General features: G+C 42.6%; 1 protein-coding gene across 1 annotated transcript in view; it reads right to left on the reverse strand.

Moving 5' to 3' along the window:
• Positions 1-4,057: 4,057 nt before the first annotated feature.
• Positions 4,058-27,503, reverse strand: part of LAMB4 (laminin subunit beta 4) — a 39,788-nt gene continuing 16,342 nt past the window's right edge. The window contains exons 17-34 of the mRNA XM_041405395.1: positions 26,922-27,042; positions 25,819-25,996; positions 24,321-24,464; positions 23,884-24,115; positions 21,360-21,517; positions 19,646-19,870; positions 18,326-18,546; positions 17,066-17,162; positions 16,360-16,735; positions 15,838-15,998; positions 12,477-12,682; positions 11,388-11,591; positions 9,771-9,915; positions 7,756-7,960; positions 7,010-7,148; positions 6,604-6,780; positions 5,435-5,588; positions 4,058-4,197 (exon numbers count right to left, since the gene is read on the reverse strand). Coding sequence (XP_041261329.1) covers positions 4,058-4,197; positions 5,435-5,588; positions 6,604-6,780; positions 7,010-7,148; positions 7,756-7,960; positions 9,771-9,915; positions 11,388-11,591; positions 12,477-12,682; positions 15,838-15,998; positions 16,360-16,735; positions 17,066-17,162; positions 18,326-18,546; positions 19,646-19,870; positions 21,360-21,517; positions 23,884-24,115; positions 24,321-24,464; positions 25,819-25,996; positions 26,922-27,042 — 3,283 coding nt within the window. The remainder of the gene's footprint in view (positions 4,198-5,434; positions 5,589-6,603; positions 6,781-7,009; positions 7,149-7,755; positions 7,961-9,770; positions 9,916-11,387; positions 11,592-12,476; positions 12,683-15,837; positions 15,999-16,359; positions 16,736-17,065; positions 17,163-18,325; positions 18,547-19,645; positions 19,871-21,359; positions 21,518-23,883; positions 24,116-24,320; positions 24,465-25,818; positions 25,997-26,921; positions 27,043-27,503) is intronic.

The raw sequence follows: 27,503 nt of genomic DNA on the forward strand, positions 1-27,503 counted from the left end.
GTGGTGCATACTTGTGTGGTAAGACCCAAAACCCAGCAAAGAACCAGGGGATTGACAGCTGTCCCACGCAAGGCTCAGTAGCCCCACTCTGCCTGGTGCTGCGGTGCCAGCACACGTGGCTCTGGAGTGCCATTGCTGGGGATGGTGGCTGTGCTGCCAGGTCTGGCTCTGGCACAGGCAGAGAGGCCCAGCTAGCCTACAGCAGCCACTGCCAGGCTGTGTCACCTTCCCTGGGAGCACAGGACGCTGTTGCCTTCCCTGGGGCAGCTGCAAGGAATGAATGGCTGTGCTGGAGCTGCCCCTGTGCCCCAGCCTCCCATGTCAGTGCCCTGGCCTCTGCTGGGGAACATGGGGGCTTCATTGGCTGGTGGCAGAGTTCCCTCAGCACCCAGGGAAAGTGTTTAGTGTTAAATAAATGGCTAGGAGTCTGTATAAAAGATGGACGTGGCTGGGACAAATACCTGGGTTTATATACCCAGGTTTTGCTTGCACACGTGTAACACGTGTACTTGTGTAAATCTTTACCAGGTACCAGTGCCCCCCAAGAACACTTTGCCCTCACTATTTGCAGTGCCAGAATGAAAACACACCATGGTCTGTCTGGCCCAGCAAACCCTGCCGAGGTAGGTAAATATGTTCATTCTCATTTTACAGATGGATAAGCAGAAACAGAGAGATACCAAGTGACTTGCCCTAAAGGTTAAACACTAGGTTTGAAACATAACCCAAGACTCTGGATTAAAGAACTTGTGAAGCTGTTTCATTAAAGATATCCATAAAATTAAATCATTCTATAGTGACAGGGCAGGAATTGTAATATTCTAAACTTCTTCTCCCATGTGATCTTCTAAGTTCAGAAAACAAATTCAGTTTCGTAACCCTGTTGTATTTTCTAAGCTTCAGTAAAACAAACATTTTTGGCCCCCCACTAACAGAAAATGTTTTACTTTGCTGCTGGTAGAGCCTCCTCTGGCCTATGGCAGATGGGCAGCAGCATCACCCCATGCGCAACTGTTCCATTGCCACTGGACTTTTTCTGTCCCATATTTTTCTGACTTTGAAGTTTTTTCTTTTTTTTTTTTTCTTCCCCCCCAGTTTCATAGCCTTGTAGAAGTCCTGTCCTTCCCTATGGGCTCCTTTGTGCCTTGGCACAGAGAGCATGAAAATGTGCTTTGTTCCAGCCTGGGGGTGACCCTGCCGTGCGACATCAGGGGTTGAGCTGGAGCTTCAGCCACAGCCTGGGGTGGCCACCATCACCCAGAACTGTGGTGCTCTTTCAGACATCACAGAAACCACCACACTCAGTGTGTGAGAAATTAGGAACAGGGGACTTGTGTCTCTCCCTCTCTGCAGTGCTCGTGACAAATAGTGAGTGGGGGTATTTTAATTTGATTCTTCAAATGATAAAAAATCAGTTTTGTGCCCTGTCCTTGTGGTTGATGAACCACCTTTACTGCCCTGGAGTGTCTGTGTTTGTGCATGGGTGGAAGTCTCAAAAACCAAAATTTCACAATTGGACCTCAGTGGGACCCGCTTGATCACCCATGTTCTTATTAAAACACTGCAGTGGTCAAATGCCTGGTAGACAGAGCTGATGATGTGATTTTGATTAAATATATCTTTGATTCTATGTCTTCGGTTGCGTTATTTGCATTTTGATTAATGCCATTGAAGTAAAAATGCTCTGCAGCAGGAAACTTAATTCTTTTTCAAGAAACAGTTTTCTGAAGCTATTTCTGCCTACAGGGAGGAGGTCCAGGGGGAACTACAAATAGGTATTTTTTTTATCTAGAGACAGTATTTTCCCCACAAATTAATTTTGAAAAAAATACTTTGAAAGTTTTTGCATCACTTCCAATGGGAAATGCTGCACAGTTGTAAACTTCAGAAGCTGTCACAGGATGGATTTGGAGTTCTGTGGCCACTGGTCCCATCGGATCTGCTTCCTTTGTGTCTGAGCATGCTTGGAGGCAGGGAGGGGAGGTTAGACTCTGTGTTGAATTTCTTGTTCCTGCTTCCGCTTTCCTTCCAGCCATTTCTGTTTCCCCCCATGGATACATCTCCTCTCTAGGCTGTTTGACTGCATTGTGTTTCCAGATTTCTCATCCATGCAGCTTGTGGAAAGCCATTCAGCAATTCTCATAGTCAACAGTGGATTTTAGGAGGCAGTTCTCTTTCAACGTTTTGCTTGTGAATTCAGATTTTTAAAGCCATGAATGAAATAATTTTGGTTTATATGCAATTGGGAATTTCTGTCAAAGAGCTTCAGTTTGCCTCTTCCAGGTGCAGTCCAGCAGAGATGCATTGAAACCTGCAGAAAATCCTTCATTACCTGGAGACCTGCATGTGAGCAGCTTGGTGTGTGCTCCAAGTGAAACAGAGATGTTTGATTTCATTAGGTCAAAGTCAGCCTAAATACAATCATCTGATTACAGCCTAATAACTTAGAAAGAAGGCTCATGCCTCACAGGTGCTAAAATTCAGAAAATGCTAACCCACAAATTCCGTGCATTCCTGGGTTCAGGTGGCTTTTTTAGATGATATCAAAATTATAATTTGATTCCATTATTTTCGCAACAGAATGTGTTACAGTGTAATGCGTGTTGCACGTTGCCCTGGAGCGCAGCTGGTTTGAGTTAGAGGAGTATCTCTGAAATCTCATCTGCCAGCAATTCCCACCCAAGCCCCCAGCGCATACCAATGCTGCTTTAGCTCTTGTAAACACAGGGTGATGACTATGCAGTGTTTATCTCCGGGGGATCGATAAGGATTGTTTCACGGGTGCTGCTGGCATGAGTAAATGTTAAGAGCCCTGTGCTCCCGCAGAGCATTCCTGAGTTTTACAGATGTGGTCTGGGCTGCATCCGAGCTCTGGAGCAGCTGAATGAAGTCCCTCGCAGTGGGACAGTCCAGCCAGGAATGACACAACTGGTTCTGACTGAGGAAAACCCATCCTTAGTCTGCTCTGTGTCCTGCAGGAGTATGTATAAAAGGGTGGGAGTTTCAAACTGAGGCATAGCTCACTTCAGTCTTTTTTAAACGTCTGTAACACTTGCTTAACCACAGATTCCTTCTTTATTAATATATTTTAAAAAATACTTACAGCCTAAAATTCAAGCCAATTCATGTGTTCTTGATGGCTAAAATAAATTGCTGAGTGAACCCTGACTTCTGTGAAGTGCTGCATTGTGGGAAGAGCCGGAGAAGTTGGTTTTCAACATTTCTGGCCCCTTAGACTCACAGCTTAAACCTGAAAGCCGGAGTTATTCTCCAGTTGTCGGTTACATTAATGAAAAATGCGTGAAACCCCCTATCAGCGTAAGAAAAACGTGCCTTGCAGGAGCGGCAATGCCCGATGAAAGATTTTTAAGATGTTTCCTGCGTTGAGCATCCGAGCACTGCCATCCAGCGGGCACCGCGGAGTCGGCTCTGTCGCCCCCCGCGCGGTGGGAGCTGCTGCCCGCCGCTTCTCCAGGGAGAACAGCGGGACCCTCCCACCGCCAGGGCCCTGCTGAGGGACCCCCGCTCTGCCTCGGAGGGGAGATGGGGCTGGAGCAGCGACGATGCCTGCGGTGCTGCCGGCTGTCAGCCGGGGCGAACGCGGGATCCCGCAGGGTTTGATCGGCATCGCCCCATCCAGCCTGGGCAGCCCGTGCAGGGTCATGGCACAGCCGCGGTTTTTAGGGCTTGGCAGAAGACACAGGGTGTTGGGAGCCTGTCTTTGAGACAGCTACCAGCAGCTCTCTGAGCAATCCTCCTTTTGCATTTCCAACCCCTCCGCCACAAGAAGCCCTAGACTGTCCCAGGAGTGTATTGTAGAGCTCCCTCAAAGACTACACCTGATTACTGAATCACATGGTTTATTACAAGGTATTTCCTATTTCCATATAAACTCAACTGGACAAAAGAAGAAAAAGAAAAAAAGATAAAATTACATTATTCACTAGGCCACTTCAGATGTATTTCTGGAGGACAGTGGCCTGTGCCAGGATGCTCAGGATGTGGTTGGTAATCATGGTGATTTCAGTTTCATTTTACCTGATGGTCTGTTCAGACCCTAACTCTTGCATGTTGCATACTTGCTTTCCTGCTCCATGATTTCATTTTTAATGGCTATCACTTGTTCCTCTAGTTGTCTCAGTTGCTCTGCTTTTTCTTGTTTGGTTTGATTCAGTTCCTGAAGCTTCTTCTCCAAATCTGGAAGACCAGAGACATGCAATGATGCTCACATTTGTTGTGTAAGTGTAAGAGCATGATAGCCTTGAAGAAATCAATTTTACAGCATGTGCTTTTGTCCATCAGCTAGGATGGGACAAGACATGGAGCTCTTAAAGGACTTGGTTTAAATGGAAACAGTCAGAGAACAGTGTCCACTGATGTGTGTAAAGCCTAGACAGTTTGGGTGCGATGGGCTTAAGTCTCCCTCACTTGTGTAACTGTTTTATGCTGGTTCCTGTGAAGCTACACCAATGTAAAGGCATTGGAAATGAGTTATACCCACAGGATTCACTGCCTGTTTCTAATGTCCTTATCATCTGGGCATTTAGAGTGACTTGGATAATCTTAATGCCTTTTCTCAAGGTATGTGCTCAAAATATTTATTTGGATCCTGTCCTGAAGAGTATTCTCCTGGGACAGAGTTTCTGCTTCAGTTTTGCTGATATGTGGTATTTTCTGGTATTGAGCCTGGCAGGATCCTAGGCCTAAGGGTTCCCAGTGGGAATGCCCAGACCTTGACTGCAATGAGAATTAGTTTCCCTGTGTGCAGGGACATGGGATGTGCTCCTCCTTTTTGGTGACCCTCTGAGCCTGTGTGAGCAGTGGTGACAGCACAGCCACAGCGGCTCCGGTCTGCAGGGCCCATGACCCCTCTGCCTGGCAGTCATGGCCCCACAGAGCCAGGGCACGCCAGCTTCAGTCTCCACTGGTAGCTGATAGCTGTAGCTGGTTTGCTCTGCCATTGCTCAGAGATAATGTCTGAAGGGGAGCAAGTATGGGCTGATGGAAAACAGCTGCCCTACAGCTCTGTCACACAAGTCCTTGTCTGGGTGATGTGGGGAAGGACAGAGCATAGAGGAAGGATAGAAGGTCCAAGTGCCCAAAGCAAATGCATAAATCAGGGCCTCCAGCTAAATCTGCAGCCAGGTTTTATGCAGGTTTTGCACTTGCCGTGAAGAAAATCTCTGCAAGTCCCTATGTGGACAGTTCTTAACATTTGCTTATAGCAATCTATTTAAGTCAGAAAAAGTACATAGGCCAAATCAATTCAACTGCTTTTAAAATTAGTGGCTTCAGGCAGGGATTTTCACCAGGTAAATTGTTTTAAACCTAATTTTGGGTGAACTTAGTGTGTTAATGTCTGTGGGCAAGGACTGTAGCCTTGAATTCATGACTACACAGTGCTTACCACTCACTGTGGAAGTGAGAACATCACCTGTTATTCTTTTTATCTTCTTCTCAGTCTCTTCAGCCAGTTTTTCTGCTTCTTTTTTCAACTGCTTCACTTTTTCTAGTGTTACTTTTGGAGGTCCTTGGACTTTTAGCTTTTCTTGAAGAATGGTGTACTTTCTTTTAACGTCAGTAAACTCCTGTAACAAAATGTCATTACTTAGTTTAAGAGCATTTAATAATTAATCTGGTGTACAGAATGAAGTTGTAATACTTTTTTTAACATTCTCTTTGAACCAAAGTTTAGATTTCTCATTCTCTTAAATATTAAAAAAATATATCCTTAATTTGTAGACATTGAAAAATGCTTTGCAAGACGTGATAGAAATCAATTAAAACAAACTGCCAGTGGAGTAATCTAAAGGAGAGGGAGGGGCAAGGATATAAAGAAAATATTTAAGATATTTAAATTTATGCTGGTTTTGTTGATAGGGCTTTTCTGTAAATTTCACTTTGTCATAAGGCTTAATTCAAATTTAATGAATTACCTGTAGCAGCATTGGGGTTTTTACATTTTCAGTTGCAGTAATATTTACTGTTATAACTCTTATATACTGTTATATACTGTTACATTTATAATCTGGTCCCTTCTGATCTAGGTTGCTGTTGATGCTGCAGTTTAGATTTTGCCTACAGTTCTTGTAACTTAGAAGTACGGCCAGCTCCAAGCTTGTGGTGTGGGTACTTGGTTCTTGCCATTTTAGCAAATTCCTAGCTGCATTTTCAAAAAAACTGAACTACTGGAAAGCACCAAGCCAATCAAAAACTCCAAGTAACTTCCACAGCAATTATCTCTGAAGGAGAACGGCACAGGATGAATTGTCAGGCTGCTTCCCTCACTCATGTATTTTAATATCTGGTTTTGTGATTTGTTCTGTTGTGTTTTTTGGTGCCCATGGTGACTACAAGTCTTATACACACTGCAAGAAAAAATGTCATGAAGAAATGTGTATGTTTTCTGTCATTCAAGCAAACAGAAGTGTATGCCAGAAACCTTAAAATAAAACACAAATTCTTCTTAACTGTGGCATTTTACACTGCATGGCATAAGGAAAATGTTACGTTTTTATGACAGCATGGCAATGCTTCTGAAGCAAAAATACTATTAAACATGGAGGAGGTTTTTTCCCCTTAACATGTGACAGAAGGGCTTACATTATCAATTTTCTGGGCTCGCTTGTGAGCTGCTTCTGCCTCTGCTCTTGCCTTTGTAGCTTGATTCTTGCTCATCAGCATTTTTGCCTGCCATGTGGCACGTTCATCTTCCACCTCAGTCTGTTTGGCTGACAAGTCATACAGTTTATCGTTTGTCTTGTTCACTTGGTTCTCAGCCTAAAACAGAGCAATTGAAGGCTGTGATTTCTTATGCAACATCCATTCAGCTTGTGGAGAGTGGTAATGAGGGACTGTCAGTGGATTAAGAGACTCTTAAGCAGTATGGAATTGGTGTCATATCTGTGCCACATTCTGGTTTTGTTTATTTATCTTAAGGAAACTTCAGAATGAAGTATCTCTTTCTAATAAATCTAGCAAATAAATTAAAATATTTGCAGCAAGATACCTGAGAGATTTGTGTTCTGATGCCTCGTATCTTCTCATTTAAATTTATGATGGTGTTTTTGGAGTGTCCTTGGGACTTCACAACATTTTTTAGTTTATTATTAATTTCATTCACTGGCAGAAGAGCTTTACCTGCTTTGCTAAAATGGAAAAAAGGAAGCGTATGTAGTATCGTGGTGTGGTGAGCAATGCAAGAACATGTTTCAAATGCACCCATGCTGACACACAGGAATGTTTCCTCAGGTCCAAAACCAACCATTAAAATTGTGGTGAATTGGTAAAACAAAACCTCAGGAGAGGACTTTGTGGGGGAGCTCCTGAGTTGCTGTACTCAGGGTGAGGTTGGGTGCTGCTGGCTGCCTGGTGGTGCACAGCTAGCAGGGAAGACCCATGGATGAACAGGTTTTTTCTCTTGTTGGGTCTTTCTCACCCTTACTCAAACCACCCAGTGAGCCAGATGTAATGCTCCCCCAGGTCCAAGGTGGAGTTAAGGAGCTGCTTTGGCCTCTCTGACTCAGAAGGCAGAGGAGGCAAGAGCTGTCAGGAGCTGCTTCCTTTCAGCATTTGGCTCCTGCAGCCCATGTGGCGATGGCTCCTTCTTGCTGGAGAGGCCCTGTGGAAAAGGCAAGGTGAAATCTCCATCTGAACTCTCCTTCCAGTGCTATGCCAGGGGTATGGAGCAGCCCTACTGTGCACAGTGCCACCCCAGCTGGAGCTGGCACACCAGTATGGAAACGCTCTACTTACTCAGCTTCTTGTGCCTCCACCAGCAGTGTCTGAGCATCCTCCCTTTTTATGTTTCTCTTATTATTCAGTTTGTACTTCTCACAGTGGTTCATAATGCTTTGGAGTTTGCCAAGCATGCCTGCGAGCTCTTGTGGAGTCAGGGGAAGGTTTATTTGCAGAACATAATTTGCCACCTTCTCAATGTCTTCTGGAGGCGCACTCTCGTCTGCAACAGAAATGGAGGTTGAGAGTATCCTGAAGTGGCTCCCTCCTCCCAGTAAATGGTCATTATGGCTGCCTACCCTTTGAGTTATGTGGGAGAATAAAGCTGACAGGCACAGCAAGGGGGTAGAAGAATTATCTCCAACACTTTGTAATTTAATATTATGCTTCCAGGTACTGCTGTTAGTGTTGTCAGAACTGGCTGAAATGAGGATTTGAACCCACTTTGAACTGAGTTATTAAAATTCTGATGTAGGACAGAGCCCATGGAGGGCTTTAAATCAGTGCCCAGCACAGCTAGATGTGTCAGAGCCCATTTCTTCCTTGGCCCACAGATCAAAGAGGTGCTGGTGAGGCTGGGGTGTGAATGGAGATTTCCAAGCTGGCCAGTGGGTGTAATCCCTTCCCTGGAGTTGCCACAATATTGAGAAAGTGGTTCCTTTGCTGGTTAATGAGAAGGGCTAAGCTGCAGAGGAAACTTGGGTCAGACTTATATAGAATGGGAATTCACAATAGAAAAAATCACATTTTGAAAATTCCCATTACAAATGAGCTTGTCCTAGCTCTTTACTAAGAGACAGAGGCACACACAGAGTAGTCAATGTCTTGAGAAGTCACATCATCAGTTTTGTCTTCTGCTTACTTCCATTTACAGGCAAGACCTTGTATGATAAAGCAGTTAAGATATAGTTGTGTTAATCTACAGAGTAAGTCAGCAAGAATTAAATAGAAGACATTTAGTGTACAAACAGTAGTGCATTCCTGAGAGCTATTTCCTGTAGAAATATATTCATCCAGAATCACCATTCACATCAATGTCAAGTACAGCAGATTTAATGTATTTTTAATGTTTAACTGTATGTTTTTCAGCTGTTCCTGTTCTTAAAATTAGCAAAACAAAGATTTGAAAAAATTCTTTTAAAATTGTTAATAAGTGCTGTATATCTACTAAGAAATATAAAAGAAGAGTGAAAGATGGAATTATCAGTGGCTATCAATAAAAAATCTGAGACTCTTAAGCAATCAAATGGACCTAAATCTTCTAAATCAATAAAATAATGTAAATTTTTCTGAACATTAGAAGTCCTCTGTCCTCTGCCCTTGCTCCCATTTGGATGTAGAGGTATGAATGCCAAAAGACTGCAATGCATAGAAATTTATGAGATCAGCTACATTGAAGAGATTAAAGAAAATCCTGCCACATTCGAACCCTGTGATGTGCATCTGGTAAAAAATTTAGGATCTGTTTCCTACAGCATTTTTCTGCAATCCTGAGAGTGGAAAATTTTTAGGGTATATACAGTTGGTTTTTTTTTTTTTTTTTTATGAGAGCTGTGAAGTTCTACCAGAATCCTTTGATTCCTGGAGTTACAGCTTTATGGAGACGATGGAATGGGATGTGTCCTAATTCCCACGCTCCCTACTGAGAGCCTCTATTTATGGGCCTGGAAGAAGGGAGTGGAATAACAATTTGAGGATGCATTGGACATGCCTAACCATTACATATTGTAAGAAATTATCTTAGTAGTCCTTTACCCAGATAAACCAGGAACAAAGAGAGTTACTTCAAATTAAACTCAGTAATAAAATATGATAATCAGAATGTAACAGATTAATTGAAAAATTGATACAAAGTACTGTCACTGGGAGAAAGAAGCACTAGAAAAAAGGGATTGAAAAAGTTTGAACAGCTCAGGACGTAGATGAGAATTTTCATGCATACACAGCTAGATCATCTTCTGGCTGTCCATTATGCTGTATTATATTGGAATATATTTATGAAAAATGAGTCAAAAAGAACATTGCATATTTACCTAACAAGAAGACTTTCACTTTTTGGATGACCTCCTTAGTGATCTCTCCATCAACTTCAATTTGATTCATAGCTGTCTCCAGTTGCCCATTAAATTGTGAGCCTTTCAGTTTGCTGTCTTCTGCCATTTTTCTAATGTTTTTAACCTGGAAATATTATTAGAAACAGCAGTGCCACTTTCTGGAGGTTATCTGTCATTGCTTTGCAAGTTGGGCTCTGACACAAAGGTAATTTTGATCCAAGCCTCAGCTGGAATCACTTCATGTGGCTTTGAAAAGTAGTAGGAGACCTCTTTGGGGAACTCCAGAAGCTGCTACACCCTCGGCTTCATCTGGCCTCAGAAAAAGACTAAAACAAGCATTTTTTTCTCTCTGCAACCACTGCTAAACCACAGCCCCCTTCTGTTTCTGAAAAAGAGTACCGACAGTTATTGCAGTACTGTAGCTTGTCAGTGATCAGATTCAGATCTAAGCTGATCATATCAGATTCAGGTCTGATTAGAGAAAATGGGATTTCATTTGTCATGAGTTGAAGGCTTGTCTTTAAAAGTTATCTTTTGCCACTAAAATGAGTATTCTGGATAATTTAAATGAGAACTTTAGACTAATTATCAAATTCCAACGGTATTTTACTTTGGTAGGGGCTTTGCCTTCAAGAATGGCTCAGGTACATCTGTGGTCTGCAGAGGGAAGAGATTTGGTCTTTCCCCATGCAACGAGAAAAATGCTGATGTTTTTATTTCTGAAATATCTCCAAACAGTTCACTGCTGTTATCAGAGGTGCCTGAGGCTCGTGCGCAGCACAACGATGTCCCGGCAGCCTGGCAGCGCTCCCGCCTCGGCCTCTCTGCATCCCGGGCCCGGGGCGGTCCCCAATTACTCACTTCCAGGCCGGCTGGCTGGGATGCAGTGTCGAGTGTGTTTTAAAAAGAGGAAATGGATGCCCAGGCATCCTGCAGGGACAGGACAAAGCCACAGCAGAATGTTATTTCTGCTGGAAAATGTGTTTTGCCTATAACTGTAACAGGCATCATCTCTGACGGTTAATAAGAACAAATTCCCTAGTGGTGCTTTGGGATTTGTTTGTTTTGTTTCCTTGGCATATGTTGCATTGACCACACTTTGCTTGAATTACTTTCCACTGCTACTGTGCAGTATAGTCGAATAATTGATGCCCTCCTAAACATTACTGGGGGCAGAAAAGTTTCATCTTGAAATTATTTTCAAAAGTAATTTACTGGCAAACAGAGTAGTATGAAATTGTATAAATAGAGCTTAACGCCATGCACAGCAGTAATCCCATTGCAATAAGCATGTCAGGCTACTGACAAATGGTGCCATTTGAATTTTTCCCAGTACAAATTTAGACAATTCTAGCCTGAAACCATCTACTCCCAGAGATACAGGGTACTATGGCTTTTGAAATCCTAGAAGCTGTGAGGAAGAAGATCTAGATAAAGCCAATCTCTTGGCTTGCACCTGGTACTGAATCATGATAGGTCTATGATGCTGGGACAGAGTTCATCGTTCTTTGTCCAAAAGTTTTTGTAGATTTGTGACCTCCCAAATCTCATCCTCCATCCATTTCACTGAACAAATGTAGGTTTGATATACAGCACCTGATTCTCAGGTTCCTGTAGCTGAGTAGTCAAGTTATTTAGCATCACAGCAGTCTCCTCAGCTTTCCTGAAGGCCTCAGAGGAGAGAGGAAGAGCTCCAGTGCAGTCTGGGCCACCACAATGCCTTAGTCCATGACTGTCCTGGCACAAAGCTCCCCCACAGGCTGCTGTGGCACATGGCTGGTCTCCTGGAGCACCACAGATCTGCAAAAGGGAAAATGCTTGTGTCAGGACTCCTCTGGGAGCCTGAGATACACTCCTGAGCAAAGGAAGATGTTTGACATCATATGAACATTGAATATAGGACAGGATATTCCCTAAGACACAGCATCTGGTCTTTATAAAGATGGGTATCACTGCCAGTTACTCTCCCCTGATTTGAAGGATGCAATGGCAGCATCCATGGCTCTGAGCTCCTTGCAGGAGCCATTTGTTAGGCTCCAAGTGTTGCACTGAGACCCTTGCTTCACTCTTCTTTAGCAAAAGGGCTGAAACCATTCCCTAACTATATCCAGCCCATGGGTCAATGGCCTCTTCTAAAGGATCCAGGTAACCTCTAACAGAACAAGGTGCCATGTCTAGTCCTCCACGTATTTTGACACAGATATGGAACCTATAGGCTTAGGTGGATGATCTCTTCCAGATTTGTCATGAATTGGTAGTATCAGGTATTTACGGCTGCCCTGCAGAAGAACGGAAATCCCCTTCATTCCCAGAGGTGACACAAAGGATATGTGAGCACTCCCCATCCACTCCAGGACAAAGTCGCTCTGGTTATTTTAACTTACTCATGAAGGAGGCTTGCCTTAATCTTTCCAAAATTACTCTGATGACCTCTTGAGACTAGAGAGTGCTTAAACAGTTCCTTATGCTGGGAACAATGGCTTCCAGAAGGTTGGAAATAACTACAGCTGAGAAGTGCAGTTGTTTTTGATGCGATTGGCTGTGGCAAGGAAGTGCCATTTTCCAGAATTAAAAATGCATATAAGGACCTTTTTAAAATAAAACCTAGTACAACATAAAAAAAAAAAAAGAGGTTTTTGGTTTTTTGGGTTTTTTTAGCTTTCATTCAAAATCCACAGCACCTACCTTTTCATTCAAGTTTTGGATGTCAGGACTTCTGATCATTCTGAGCTGTTGCAGCACACTGCTTGCATTTAAGACCTGATGGTCCAACATAGCAAGTGTGTCATTCCTGGTGTACTCTGAGTGTCTTACAATAGGGATTGTCACCCTGGTCTTCTGTTCTGCCAGCAATGATACTTCAGAGTGTTTCCTAATGTTGCTGATGGCCTCTGTACCAACAGAAATAGGGTTTAGTACCAACTGCATTTGGTTGCATTCAGTTTGTGCATTTACTTAATTCTGGACAATTGCTGAATGACAGCTGATTCACTGGTGTTTGATTTGGGAAGCAGGGAAGGGCAGGAATTGTCTTTCCCTCAGCCAAGCTTTTTAATCCTTTACTTATCCAACAGAAATATTTATCGATGCTCATAAATCCTGCTAAACTAGATGAAAAAATGGTGGATCCTATGTCATCCACAGGATGCCAAGGTGTTTGAGAAGGCAGCAGAATAGACAGGGTATGAAGGAGATCCCATTATTGACACTAACTGCTACTGATCTGCATTCATCAATAGCTCATGCACTGCTGCCATTGTTGATTGGATAAAAGCTCCCGATATTTATTATGTTTTAGGCAGGAAAACTCTTTCTGCCAGTTGTCATGAAATGATCAGCTGCCTGATTGTGAGTCAAGAAAGCAACCATCCTTTCTGTTCAGCATAGCATCCAAGAGTTGTCTGCTAGAGTGAGACCAAAATTTATACTACAAATGGGACTATATGAGGGCTTTTTTGTCTCTGGAAAATCCAGTTTCGAGACTGATGAATTAAAAAAAAAAAGCACTTTCATGATAAGCTAGTAGGCCAGGCTAAAAAAGCTTTCCAGCAAGAGTCTTGTTTGGGTAGTGAAAGCTTTTCCTTAAGTAGGCTCAAAAGGGTTGGAGACTATTACATTTTTTGCAGATTAATAGCCTGAGAAAAGGATTCAGGCCCTTTGCAACACACATAATTTAAAGCTGTTACTGCTGCTGTCGAGGTTTCCCAGATCTCCAGAGAGTCCAGATTTGTGCCCACATTCCTGGGCAGAAATATGTCCAGAACCAGAATTGATGTGTCAGCAGTGAAAAAGCATTAGTGGTTTCTGATTAACATCTCTCTTTGTGCTGGTAACTGACTCAGTTTTGAGTAGAAGTCAAAGACAAGACACTCAAGTTCTGTGTGCTTTGATTCAGGCTCTAAAACCCTTGACTGTGCTTTGACTGAAGCTGAACAACAATGTTTAGTTATCATGTGGAACCAGGGCTATTTATTTATCTTGTAATTCTTGGAAACAATACACAGTTTAAAGTTAGCTCTTAATACAAAATACCTGGCAAGAGACTGCTGTAACTCCTCATCTAAGCCAGAGGCTTTTTCTTTGCAACAATTCCACTGCAGGAATATTTCACAGTGGTTCAGCTCTCCATTAAGTGGCCTAAATGCATTTTCCACATTTGGTTTTTGATGGAGATGTAGAGATTCCAAGTTCCTTTACATTAAACACAGTGTCTTAGCACAGGCTTGATTTACAGCCTAGGAAGCTTCTCTCACTGCATTACTGCACCTCAGCTGCTGCAAAGCCAGGGGCCAATGCTGGAAAGCTGTAATTTAATGAGATCTCACAGACTGCAAACATTCTTTTAAGGGTATTTGCATCTTGGTTTTTCCAGTGCTTTTAATTTATCATTAGATATTGATGTTTCCAGGTCATCTAGCTGAATGTCTGCCTGTGAGGAAGACTCTGACTCCTGATGCTCTGCACAGAGGAATAGGCAAGAGCTCATTCTCTGTGTGTGTCTAGGGCACGAGTGCCAGATGTGCCCCAGGTGGTACACCTACCCCAGCAAAAAGGAGAGGAAAAAGCAGACAGAGCAATATATAGGATATGAGCTGGTCCGAAAGGAAGATGGACTGAGGAGCCAGTCTCTCTCCTGGGTATCAGAAAAGCTGTTTATCTTGAGGGAAATGTTATTTTTGTGCTATTATATGCTTGGTAGCAGAACCAATGAATATTTGTGGCCTTGATAGGAAATTCATCTTAAATTCAAGGACTTCCCCTCCCCACACTCCCATGTGCTTTTTATAGGGCTGTTTATCTGTCTCCAGAGGCCAAAAGATGAAGTGGGTTTGGAATGTGACCAGAGAGCACCATGGTTGCTTCAGCTCTGTGTCCACTGACCTCCCTGGGATTTATTGTTTCTTTGCCTTTCTGCCTTTCTGTCTGTGCAAGGCTCAGCTGAATTGAGAAGTGGAGCCTGGGAGAGCTGTGCTGGCTGCTTGCAGAGGGATCTCAGCTGAGGAGCTGCCCCAGGGGGCTGCCAAGTACAGCAGGGCATGGAAGCCCTAAACCTTAGTTAATCCCTCTTTTCCCCTCTCCCGTTCCCTCCACTTTGCATTTTACTGACTTTTCCTTATTTTTTCTTTTTCCTTTGTTTTTATTTAAAACAAAACAAAACAAAACAAAAAAAAAAAAAAACAACCAAACAAAAAAGCCCACAAAAAACCCACACCAAAACAAAACAAAAAACCCAAGTTTTTCTTGCCTGAATGAAACACAGAGGAACTGTAACTGGGAGTGCTTTGCTTGTAGCTTGTGTTTTCTGTGGTGAGCACCCTGTCTTCTGGGGGTTCACATGTTGGCAGCCATCTCTTTGGAGAGGAGTCTGCTGACCATCTCTTGCCATTGTGGGTGGTGTAGCACCTATTCAAGATGCCTGCCTGATACAGCCCCACTTTCCCCCAGAAACCAGTATGGGACATCATCATTACATCTATTAGCAGCTGATGGAGACTATACTTAGCTCAAGCACAGAGGGTGTAATTCTTTCAAAAATGCCAAGGAGCTCAGTTCTGCTTTCACATTTTCTGATGATGGAGAGCTACTTTTGTCCCACATAAAGTTAAGTATTTTCCCATGGGAACACTAAGAAGCTGCAGTATGACACTATGCTTTAATTAAATAAACCATTCCTGTACAAGATTCTTTAAGTATTCCTATGAGCAAGAGGAGTCAGATGTGGGGGGGATTCCTTTGCTGTTACATTGCATGCAAGTCTGTACTGTGAAACTGGGTTTCTTTTATATTCTGGTGTAAGCATTTGGATTTATGAGACTCCTGACTAATGTGACCCTGGCACATGCATCTGAAATTTGGGATGCTAGAAATCACAGCATTGTAAGACAAAGAGAATTTGGAAAGTCAGTATAAAATATTATTAGTGTCAACATTGTTGTGCTACCATAGGAAGCTAAGGAATCTTTGAAATGTTTAATGGTTTATGATGAAAAGGCATTCCAAAACTTCAGGGAAAATGTCCCCCCATTTTAATTCATTGCTCACTTACCTTTGAAGTTCAAGTAGTGAAACCTTTGATGCAGATGTATTTTTTGCTGTAGAAGTTCGAACACTAGGTTGGCTTCTTCTACTATATCTTCTATGCTCTTGTTAAGGTCAGGAAACTCAAAGGGTGAACTCTGAAGGGGATCCATCTGTGCAACTTTTTGTCTGAAGGGGATAAAACAGTTATGTAGAAAGGTCAGACCAGATTGTTCTTAAACTAGAATTGAGTTACACAATATTTTAGAGGGCAAGAGATTTATAAATAAGCAAAAACATTTAATTATATGGCTTATTTAGAAAACTTTTAGTATGAGCTGGAAAATTCCAGCATTTAAGTATATGTCTCTATGGGTTAGGCATATATTAAGGATTATTTTGTTCACAGATCTATGAAAACAGTGACTTAGTAGACTGGAGTCTGTGTGCTGATCAGAAGTGGGACTTGATATGTAGGAATGGCTGGTGGAGTTTGGGGGAAGACAATTTCTCAGCTAAGGGATTTTTCCAGGAGCAACCTAGCCCTTACTGAAGGTAGCTCTGAAAATCCCTGATGCCTGAAAGGGCCTCCAGTGAAAGGACAGGATGTCTCAAAATGCGTTCAGTTTCAGAAATGGCATCTTCGAAGGCTTTGAAGCGCATGTCACAGCTGGGCAGTCGTCCTCCTTTATCTTCCAGCTTTGCTGCAAACCTCATCAACCCCTGCACAGTCTGAGCAAGAGCAGCAATTTCAGCATCCCACTGATCAAAACAAAGATGACACTGAGGGCAGGAGGGAAAGTCCTTCTCAAAGCCGCGGCCGCACTGGTCGCAGAGCCGGCCGGTGACACCAGCACGGCAGTTACACGCGCCGGTGGCTTTGTCACACGTGGGCTGCCGGGTCCCCTCCAGGTTACACTCACATGCTGCAAGAAAGGAACAGCAGGTTACATCCAGTTGTTCCTTTTCTGTGGGATTAATGCATGAAAAAGGGCGCATTTCAAGATAATAAAAGCAAAGCAGTGTTTGAGTTAGAGCAAGGCGGACTGCACAGTAATGACTCTTCTTCATCTCTGACTTCCATCTTAACCATTAAAATAACAATACAGATAAATAAACACTTGTCCATCTCATACACACAAACATATGAAAGGCTGTTTCTCTACATGCATGCCCTGTCTCCCCTGTGAATGTAAAAGTTAAGCATTTATGTCGAGGCAGTTCCTTATCCAGTTGTCCCACATAATAATACTTACAAATGCAATGCATCTGGGGATTGCCAAAGTAGTTTTCCTCACATTCATTACAGCATCTTCCACTGTAACCTGGCTTACATGGACACTGGCCTGTAAGCTGTAACGACAGACAGGGTGGAATAATTTCCAGCACAGCCATAGGGCTGGATATCAATTATTTCAGCATACAAGGACTGCACCAACACTGCTTGCCCACAGTCTTTGAACACCATGGCTCACACAGTACTGGCCCAGCTTTCCTACCTTCCTCCTGAAGGTCCTGAAAACAAAATGCATTCTGAGAAATGGCTTTACTTTACTAATGTCAGAGATTTTGTATGATCCAATCTACTGATGCTGTTTGAGAACTCATCATCTGACTGTGATCTGAGAGGATTCTTTTCCTTTGCAAAAGAGACTTATTTTTTATTTTTGCTAGATCTAAGAACTCATCTTAACATTTCAACTTAAACTACACAATAGATCAATTGTAACTGAAAACCTTGAGGGTATACTATGCACATTGCTCTAGAAAAAATATTTTGTAATTCAGCTATTAAATTAAACTCTAGGGAATTACAACTTGAATGACCACTAGTAGTTCGTTGAGGTCAAGAACTAAATTTGCTATAAAAAATAATAAATCTACTGAATAAACTGGAACAAACAGAGAACATATTGAAAGAAAAATGTGCAAGCACATCAGCAAGATTTTAGGATAAGCTCCTCGTGCTCTGAAGTCAACGGCAAAATTGCTGTTTACTCCATGGGACCACAATTTCACCTCTCTGTTCTGAAATGCTGTTTAATTTTTTCTGCATTCTAGCCCTAAAATGTGCACAGGAATTAAATATGAGAAAAGGTACTCTAGTAGGACGATAGATGAGGTATGATTAATGTAATGGCCACATCTGCTACTTTATGAAAATAAACACTTAAAAAATACTCATCAGACTCTTGGGTCCAAGCTTGGATTTCCTTCTTCCCTATATGCATATTTATGAGGCAGCTTTTTCCTGTGACATCTTTTTACAATGTATTTCTAAGATCCACTTGACAGAGAAACAACATGTAAAGAGAAATTGCAAAGCTACATTATCAGAACAACACTTTTGATTGATTTAATGACTCACAGTGTGATTGCACCAACTACAAACTTCCAAAGAATTTTTTGTCTTCATGGAATATGACAAAAAAACAATCTTCATTTATAAGAGGGTCCCCACTTTGCCATGTCAAAACACCAGCACCCTGGTTCCTGGAAAACAGTAATTTTCTTGCCTGGTTGCACTGGTTGCTTTGGGAGTTTTTTGGGTCACAGTCACAGGTCTGACATCCTTTTCCACTGTCCAGGTCCCAGTAGCCAGGGGCACACTGGTCACATGTGGCACCCAGCACGTTGGGCAGGCAAGGACAAGCTCCTGTGGCTGGGTCGCACAGGCAGGCTGTGTCCCCCCCTGGGCACATGGCAGGGTGAACACCTGCCAGATTGCACGTGCAGCCTGGGAAAAGAAGGACAATTACTGCAGCAGACAGTAATACAGACAGCTGATGGACAGTCAGAGCTGGATATAAAGCCTATGCTGTAGGTTTACTTTTAGTGATCTTGAACATGTTTAATCTCATACACACTACCTGTCTTTCTGTAATAACTTACATATGGCTTCGAGAAAACTTACTGTGAATGTTCAACCCTTTTAATGCAGGCACAGAAAATGAAGGCTCAGTGTATTTTAATCTTGTTACAATGCAATGTTAAATATGTTGGGTAAGGATAAATTGATTTACAGTAGGCATTATCCAGCGTGGGAATCCCCAGTAAGCCAAGATAAGAAGCCTTCCTTGTGAGGAGCCAGAAGTTCTTGCTTAACAATTTCTAACAGACATTTTCCAAGACTGAATGAGGGATGGGCTTGGACTGTATTTTAGAGATTCCCAGAAAAATAGTGTCTTGACTATACTTATAGTTATCTTGGCCATAAAAATTAAATCCTCAATCAGGCACATCTGTGAAAATGAGTCTAGAGAAAAACTGGGAAGAAGCTTGTGCCTTGCTTTTCCTTACACTCCTACTCTTCTGTTCAAAGTGCTGAGTTACTGATGTGTCCTCACAGGGTCTATTCAATTGCCTGAATGCTCTCACTCTAGCCACTTAATGAAAACAACTGCTAAGGCAGGAAGTTCAGCAAGGGATCATCTGGTTAACTGAGCTCTAACTGAGCTTAGCTGGCGTCAGCCAGCAACATGGATAAACAATTATCACTGATTCCTTTACTTTTGATTCCTTCTTGAAGAAGCAGAATGCACATTTATTTTTCTAACAGAGAATACTGCTTTCATTTCACAAATTAGTATTTCCTAGGAGTGATATTCAGTATGAGAGTTAGTGAGACTTGGATGACAAAGAATTTAATAGATGCCATGTTATTTGTATCATTGATTTATATTTAGTAAATAGAGAAATATATTTCTGATTCTTATATTTTGCTCTATTTATCTGCTTTAGTTTTGTCCTCCCTCCAAGGTCTAGCCTTTCCCTATAGCCTATTTTTTAAAAACATATTCTTGGTAGTAAAACACAGTTGCAGTGCTGTTACTTACTTTGACAGCTTTGATTGAGGGCTGAGCCAAAATAACCTGGTTTGCAGAACTGGCAGTTTGCTCCATGGGTGTTGTGTAAACACTTGGTGCATTCCCCAGTGACCCTGTCACAGGACTCTGAGTCTGTCAAATCAATGTTGTTATTGCAGGGACATGGTGCACAATCAAGCCCAGGGCTGCTGGGGTTTTTGTAGAACCCACTAGGACACTTGTCACACTGATTGCCTGTCAGAGAAAGGTAAAAATATTGCTGGCTGATGGAATTCAAGTGAAACATGTAATTTCCACTAATATTATTAAAATATTCAGACTGTCTGTTCCAATGCACATTTCCATAGGAAAATATCCACCTGCCCTTTAATCCTCTGAACAGTTTAAATTATATCTTCCTCACTGAAATCTGGTGGAAATACACCCTCCTCATCCCAAGTTGTTTATACCAAGGAAGTCCTTTCAGTAAGAGCAATTAGGTGCCCCATCATACAACGCCTCCAAACACCTTTTTCCATCAAAGTCCATTCAATGGCAGTAGTCAGGGTTAGCCATATTTTCAGGATTTTCCTTGGCCCTTCACTCCAACAGCAGCATTGGAGGGTACCCAGGGGTTCAGATGAGTTCTGATGCTCTGTCCTTGCTTGCTGGCATTACAACTAGTGCTGCATTTTGTCTCAATGCCTGCCCTGATCTAGGTGCAACCTCTGCATCTCAGAAACCATTCTGGGCAGACTGGTGTTTCTGGAACCACATCCACTGGTTCACCCTCAGCCAAGGACTCTCTTCCTTCACTGTGCTCCTCAGGACCCAGAGCCTTTCTCAATCTCTGAGAAAGTGAGACTGTTGCTACAAAGGTGATCAAGAGTCTTGCTGGAAAGGAGCAGGGGCAATAAAGTCCAAAACTGAGGAGTGCCGTGATTTGTGAGGACAGATGTCCCCTGGGTGAACACCAACATGAATAATTTTGACCCTACAGCAATTACTCAAGCAAAACCACTCTTGACTTATAAGGAGCCTTGCCTAAGTAAAGATGACAGCATTGGTTTAATTTTCAGCAGTAATTCCCATTAAGCTTTGCTTCCACCAGCGGAGATCTTTCTAATGCCCAAAGGAAGGGAAATATCTTCAGCTTCCCCTTTAGGAATTCAATCTAAGTCAACAAGATGTTAGGAAATGAGGAATCAGTTTGCTGCAAAAATATCTGCATTTTAGACAGCTGAGAACAGAAACCCCATTTCTAAAATGACTATTTGAACCATGAAGAAGTCACTTTAAGGCATAATGTCAAAGAGTTTCCTCTATATGGAGAAAGACTTTCTGTGATTAGGAAATCTTATAATCTCTTTCTGATATTCCCATTTGGGCTTGCAATGCTTCTTTTTCAGAGGTAAGAAGCAGTTCTCCCCCCTCTCCCCACCAGATTAGTGTAATGCCTCTGGAAAGGAGGAGATTTCCAGAGAGTGACATCAGAATAATTAATGACTTCACTGTATCTGCATAGGTGAATCCCTTTTGAAAACACTAACTGCACAATTCCCATTCTTCCTAGTCAGAACTTAGCCACATAATTTCAGTAAATTTGAGTGCTAACTTTTCTTAGCTGTTTTATTAGCATTATCTCATTGTTATTTCTGAACACATGACAGGTGGAAGACGATAATTTTTTTTCTCTTACATTAATTTAAGTAGTATCAAAACCAGTCCTTATTTTGCTTCGTACCTGAATATCCCTTGAGACAATTACAGACAAGCTGTCCAGATTGGGAGTCCTGGTAACAGGAATGTGCAAAATACCTATTGCTTGTAGGTGCCCCTGGGCACATGCATGGGAGGCAGGGTTCTCCATCCAGAGGGTTTCCATAATAGCCATCCATGCACCTGCCAAAGCAGTCAACACAAAGCAGGACAAGTTGTCAAGTGCTTCATGCAGGTGAATCAATTTATATGTATATATTGAAATTAGTATTCCAGATCATTGTAATGCTATCTCCATCAATTGGTAGAGACATTTCAAGCTTCAAAGGTGTTCTAAAATGGAAAATCAGAGCTGCATTCTCAAAATCTGAACCAAAAAGAAAGACATATGTTTTCCTTTCAATAAATGTTTGTGAAGACTTCACCTACTCTGGAACAGTTTTAAACTGAATTATTATTGTTGAGGGTTTTTTGCAGGACAATGGAGATATAGATATATATATATATATATATATGCACAATCCAGACTTCATAGAAACTGAGTAAGGTCACAATGCCCTCGAAGGACAGGGCAGGGAAGAAGAAGAACACTCTCAGCAACAGATGGTTTAGGATGTAAAGGCAGACAAGAAAACCACAGCGAGATGCATGAAGAAGAAACAAGCTAAAATTAACTGAAAGCTTAAAACGCATGCACAGAATGATTTAACCAATCATGTATTAGCTTGAGGCATGGACAGTAGAACACAATATAAATATAGCTTGCTTTTTGCAATAAATTGGCTTCACTTGATCATGGTGTGATGTCCCATTCCTGATCCTCTGCAGATGATGATATGGCATATCACACATGCTCTGCATAGGCAGCTAAAAGCTGCCATATAAAAATTCTCTATATTTACCTATCAGCACATATATTCATCTATTTCTATCCAGACAGAGTGGTTGGCATGACAGTAAAAAGTGCTGGCACAGGCAAAAAAAGCAATGATTCCTTAAGAGTACTCAGAGAATACTGCATATTTTAGATGCAACATATTTATTGAGCCATGCTCTGTCTGACACGTTCTGCAAACCTGGGGTAATGGCTCTTTGAAGGTGCTGGTGGCTGTGCTGTTACCCGAACTGGTGGGGGCTTTTGGGGCTCCCTGGGGGCTCAACCACCTGCCTACCACAGCTGCCTCTGCATCCCAACCCCCCACAGTCCTGCAGCTGCAGCAACAACAATGCAGAGGCTCCTGGAGCATCCTCAGTCTTTGATCTGTTCTACTGTAGCAAATGGGAGCACAGCTCTCCATATGTATAGAGGCAAGGCTAAAAGACTTTGCTATCTGATTTTCCTCCCCCTGGAGTCTGGAGATTCAGCAAAGCCACATGGCAAAAAGTGTTTCAGTCTGCCACTTTTAATTTGTTTGCCATCTACAAATAGAACAGCCAAATACTGTATTGTCTAAAAGCACTGCAGGAAAAGCTCAACAGGTTTCATGAGGAAAACCTTTTAAAAATTAATGACAAGGTACAGTCCAGCCAAACCAAACTAAACAAACTTAATTTCAATGTTCATGTTGAACTGTGACACTGCTGCCAGTGTACAAAATAAAAAAGAGGAGCAGTGCTCTGAATGGAGCTGGAACACATGGGAAAAGTAATTTGCTGATAACACAGAACTAATATGACCAGCAAAGAGGGCACATTTACTTAAACTCCTTGAAGGTGATTGAGTATTAAAATGAGTATTCAGCACAATATTCAGCCTCTTGGCTAGCTTCATGCTGAATTTTAAATTTGAAAGCTGGCAATTTGGAACCTGGCAGGAGTCAGTTTGTCCCATACACAGTGCTTTGTGCATGTCTCCAAGTACATGTGCCATGCCTCCATGTCTCAAATGCCTTCTTGCAGGTAGCCTGCTGCAATGCTGGGTGCATGCCCTGCTGCAGTCCACCCACAGGCACTGCATGCACATTTCCACATGCAATAGGTAATAGTAAGGAAATAGATACCTGACATTCAGCAGCCAGGCCCAGTTTCATGTTTATATGTCAATGACCTGTTCAGGTCATTGATGCATTTGTAGGCCCCCAGCTACACAGGCATTTTGGAGACCACCAGTGTCATTGTGATATTTTCTGAAAAATCCCTTCGCCAGGATTTCTTCTCCTGGGAAGTTGAGAAGCCCCAGAGAAAAAATGTAAATAATTATCTGCTTGCTTCTCCTTGTGTTTTGCTGCTTTGGAATGTGGTAGGTGATTCTTTCATTGGTTCTATGTGAATTGTTTTTACTTAATGACAAATCACAGCCAGCTGTGTCAGACTCTGAGGAGTCAGTCATGAGTTTTTATTATTGATTCTTGTTAAACCTTCTGAGGTATCCTTTTCTCTATAGTTTAGTATAGTTTTACTATATAATTTATTTTAATATAATATCATAATATAATAAATCAGCCTTCTGAGAACATGGAGTCAGATTCATCTCTTCCCTCGTCCTGGGACCCTCACGAACACCACAACCAGTGTCTGGCGCAGCTTTGCAGCACAGCCCATGAACTGACCTCTCGCAGCGGCTTCCAGCGGTGAACCCGCGGCAGTTGAGGCACTCTCCGCTCCGAGGGTCGCACAGCTCCGCGTGGCCATTACAAGGGCAGGGACGGCAGTGGGGAAAGCCAAAGTACCCAGGCAGGCAGCGGCTGCAGCGCTGGCCATCCACCTCCCGGCGGCAGGAGCACTGCCCCGTCACCTGGTCACACAGCGGGCTCAGCGAGCCTTGCGGGTGGCACTCGCACGCTGGAAAACACCAAAAGCAAAGCTGTGTCCTTAAAGCATTCCTGCCAACCCATCCCATCGCTGATGCTGCTCAAAGGCAGCAGGGATGGAAAATTTGTTATTCGTGGAAACATTTTTTTATGTTGCTTGACACATAATCTGGGATTCAAAGCCCTGAAAAATTGGGATATGGTACTGGTAGCGGTGCTGGCTGCAAGGCACTCACCATAGCAGCCATGGAAGCCAAAGCCGTAGCTGCCTGCAGAGCAGGTGTCACAGCAGCGTCCCACGACGTTGGCTTTGCACTGACACTGGCCCCCCAGTTTACTGCAGCTGGCATTCAGCGACCCTTGGGGATTGCACTTGCATGCTGGCAAGGGGAAAGAAAATCAAAACAGGTTAGGTAGTCAAGGAGTTCTACTGCTCTCATCAGCTTGCAAGCTTCACACTTTAAAATAGGTAGGAAAGAATTTGGTTATTCTTCTCAGGGGTTCACTAACCTGATGATGGCCATAGTTTAGATCATTTGATGGTGTAGCACCAATGGTGATGGTATATCAGGCACCAGCACAAGCCTTGGTGTTGCAGTTGCCACATTCAAGGCACTGCCTTCAGCACACGTTGGGGTAGGACAGAAAGGGAGTAGTAAAGTGTAGATCCAAATAGAGACATCCTGAAGTCTAGAAAGATTTGCTATAAATCTGCCTCTAGCTGGAGCACTGGGCATAACCTGCAAACTGCATTTAGTCTGCATCTGTGTACTGTTTGTTTCCTTCTGGACACCTTGGACTAACTTACTGAGTGAAGATGCTCTGCTATCCCACAGAGGATGTTTTCCAGGATGCTCTGGAAAGCACTAGAAAACCAAAGTCCCACATTTCATTGGGAGAATCTCATCACTTTAGGAATCAGGCCAATAGGGAGTTAGCACAGCCCAGGCCTAAATGAGGGGTTCACTGGTTGCACAGCTGTGACCTCATTGCCTGATATTAAAGTGAGTGAGACATCAGTGCTAAAAATTGCCCAACTCAAGCAGATGCTATCACTTTGGAGGCATTGCTGCTAGGCTCCCTGGAAGAAGCTGGCCACCAAAGTTGCCCAGAAAAGCCCCTCCTCTTATTGGAAGTGCAGAGAAGTTCCATTTCTCAGGGACAAACACTTGGGAAATTCCCTGAGCTACTGAGCCCAGCTAATGGTGGGTCCAGGAAGCTGCCTAGGAATTTCAAACCCTACCTGCCACTGCCTTCTTGCTGGAATATCATCAAGATTTTCTTGGTGAACCTCTTCCAGTACACCAACTTATGTATCATCGTGTCTGGAATCTTACCAAGGCATTCAGCTAACCTACAGCATCTAGAGAGACGGCTTTGAAACTTCTCTGTCAATTTACAGCAGCCAGAAAAGAAAGAATGCCTTGGCCATATGGTAAAGGCATCTGGTTGAAATGCTTTTCAGAAGACACAAAAACACCATCATGGTCCCTCTCATGCTGCTCCATGAAGCCCATCAGGAGTGATGAGCTCTGAGATTCATGCCACCCAGAGGTGTTTGCAGCACACGCAGGGTTCAGCGGGATATACCCCGCACATCCATGGATATCACATGCTGGCCAGCTTCACTTCTACACCACTGCAGGCTGAGAGCTCCACAGTCAACATATCCTACAAACTCAAGGGAGAGCCAGCAACTGCCCAAAAGAGCTGCCTGTGCAGGCTGGTCCTTACCGACGGCGCCGTTGTGGATTCGGGCTGACAGGCTCACTATGAGCCGTGCGCACGCTTCGGGCAGGACGTGAGGCCCAACTTCAGATGCTATTTCAATACAGTGATACTTCTGGTATTCATCTAAATCCTTTTCACTGCATAAGTTCTCCACGGAGCTGATTCTGGGAATAAGTCCAAGCTTTGTTGTTAAGAGAGAAATGAAAATAATTTTGCTTAGATATATTGAAAACCAGAATTTCCCACATTCTCTTAATGTGATTTCCCTTGCAACGACAGAGGCTTGGAGCACTGGGCTTCCAAATCTGCATTTGTGCCATTCTGTCATCTAAATTCACATTTATTCTGAAGGTCTAAACATTCCCTGAGTTCTTCAAATAAGAGAGACTGTGTTTAAAAAAATAAAATTATAATAAGATCTCTGATATATACTCAGAACTGGTCTTGCTGTGCTGTGTTAGTGACGCCAAAAGCAGTGTCTGGCCAAAATTTTTACTTGTATTACTGTGATAGGGAAAAATCAGCTGAATGTTCTATGTCCAAGTATAGCCAGCCCTTGCCAGGTCTAGTTCTACAGGAATAATAAGAGAAATAGATCTAAAAATATTTTTCTCAAGAGAAGGACCCAAAACTAACACCCAGTTCCTGACTTGATGGAAACTTGGGAAATATCTGGACCTGATTCCCAGGAAGTACACATCTAATTTTACTATTCCAATATAATAATTAAAAATATCCATGATCCCAACAAATTAGAGATATTTAAAAAAAACCTAAGTGATGAGGAGCTGTACAAATTTATAACCATAGCCACAGCATCTTATCAGCACATATGTATGGACTGTGTTCATAATCAATGAGCAACAGATCGAGATACATGCAATGCATGCAACAAGTATGACTTGTATTGCTCCTTGAAAATTTAACCAGATATAATTCTGCCTTTCCATACAAAAATATGCAAACAATGCCAGTGGAGAAAAAGAGAAGCTGAATTTATTTTAAAACACACTATACCTTATTTAAAAAATACTTCTAATAAGTTTGTAAAAAAAAATCACTGTGTATAAATACAACCTCAAGAGACTTGTGACAGAATTACTCACTGAGTCAATCAAGATGAATGATTTTGCCTTTTTGTCAGAGGCAGAGAGCTGAGAAAAATACACATCCACAAAATATTCTGTTCCCGGCTCCAGGCAGACTGGAGTTTGCAGGATTGCAATCCTGTTTAGCAGAAATGAAGCACAGTTATAGCCAGGAGTCAGGACAACGCAAGTTTACTGAATGTTGTGAGCTCTCCCTTCCCTCTGTGCCTGCAAACTGATGCCTTCAGCCTGGAGCAAGCCCTGCTCCTGTGAGGAGCACACCCACCCCCATGCTTGCAGGCTTTGGGAAAGCTGCAGGACTTCTGCCAGATGCTTCACTAAGTGCAATTTAATCCGGGGGAGATTAAACTGAAAATGGCAGATTTTACTGCTTCTAGCAAGGGGGTTTGCAACTCACTGTTCATGTTCATCCTTTCCTGTCCCTATTTGATCAAGATATTGGTCACATCCTCTTAGCTTCTCTCTATTCTTTACACAGGTCCAAGCTGAAAAGCTGGCATTGAAAATAGAGCATGACAGTGAATTTAAGTCAATATTTCCTTTCTATACTGAAGCAGCTGCAGTTGGATCTTCACCAGA

This window comes from Onychostruthus taczanowskii, unplaced genomic scaffold (genome assembly GCF_017590055.1).
Source record: "Onychostruthus taczanowskii isolate IOZ18803 unplaced genomic scaffold, ASM1759005v1 scaffold23, whole genome shotgun sequence".
Taxonomy (NCBI): Eukaryota; Metazoa; Chordata; class Aves; order Passeriformes; family Passeridae; genus Onychostruthus; species Onychostruthus taczanowskii.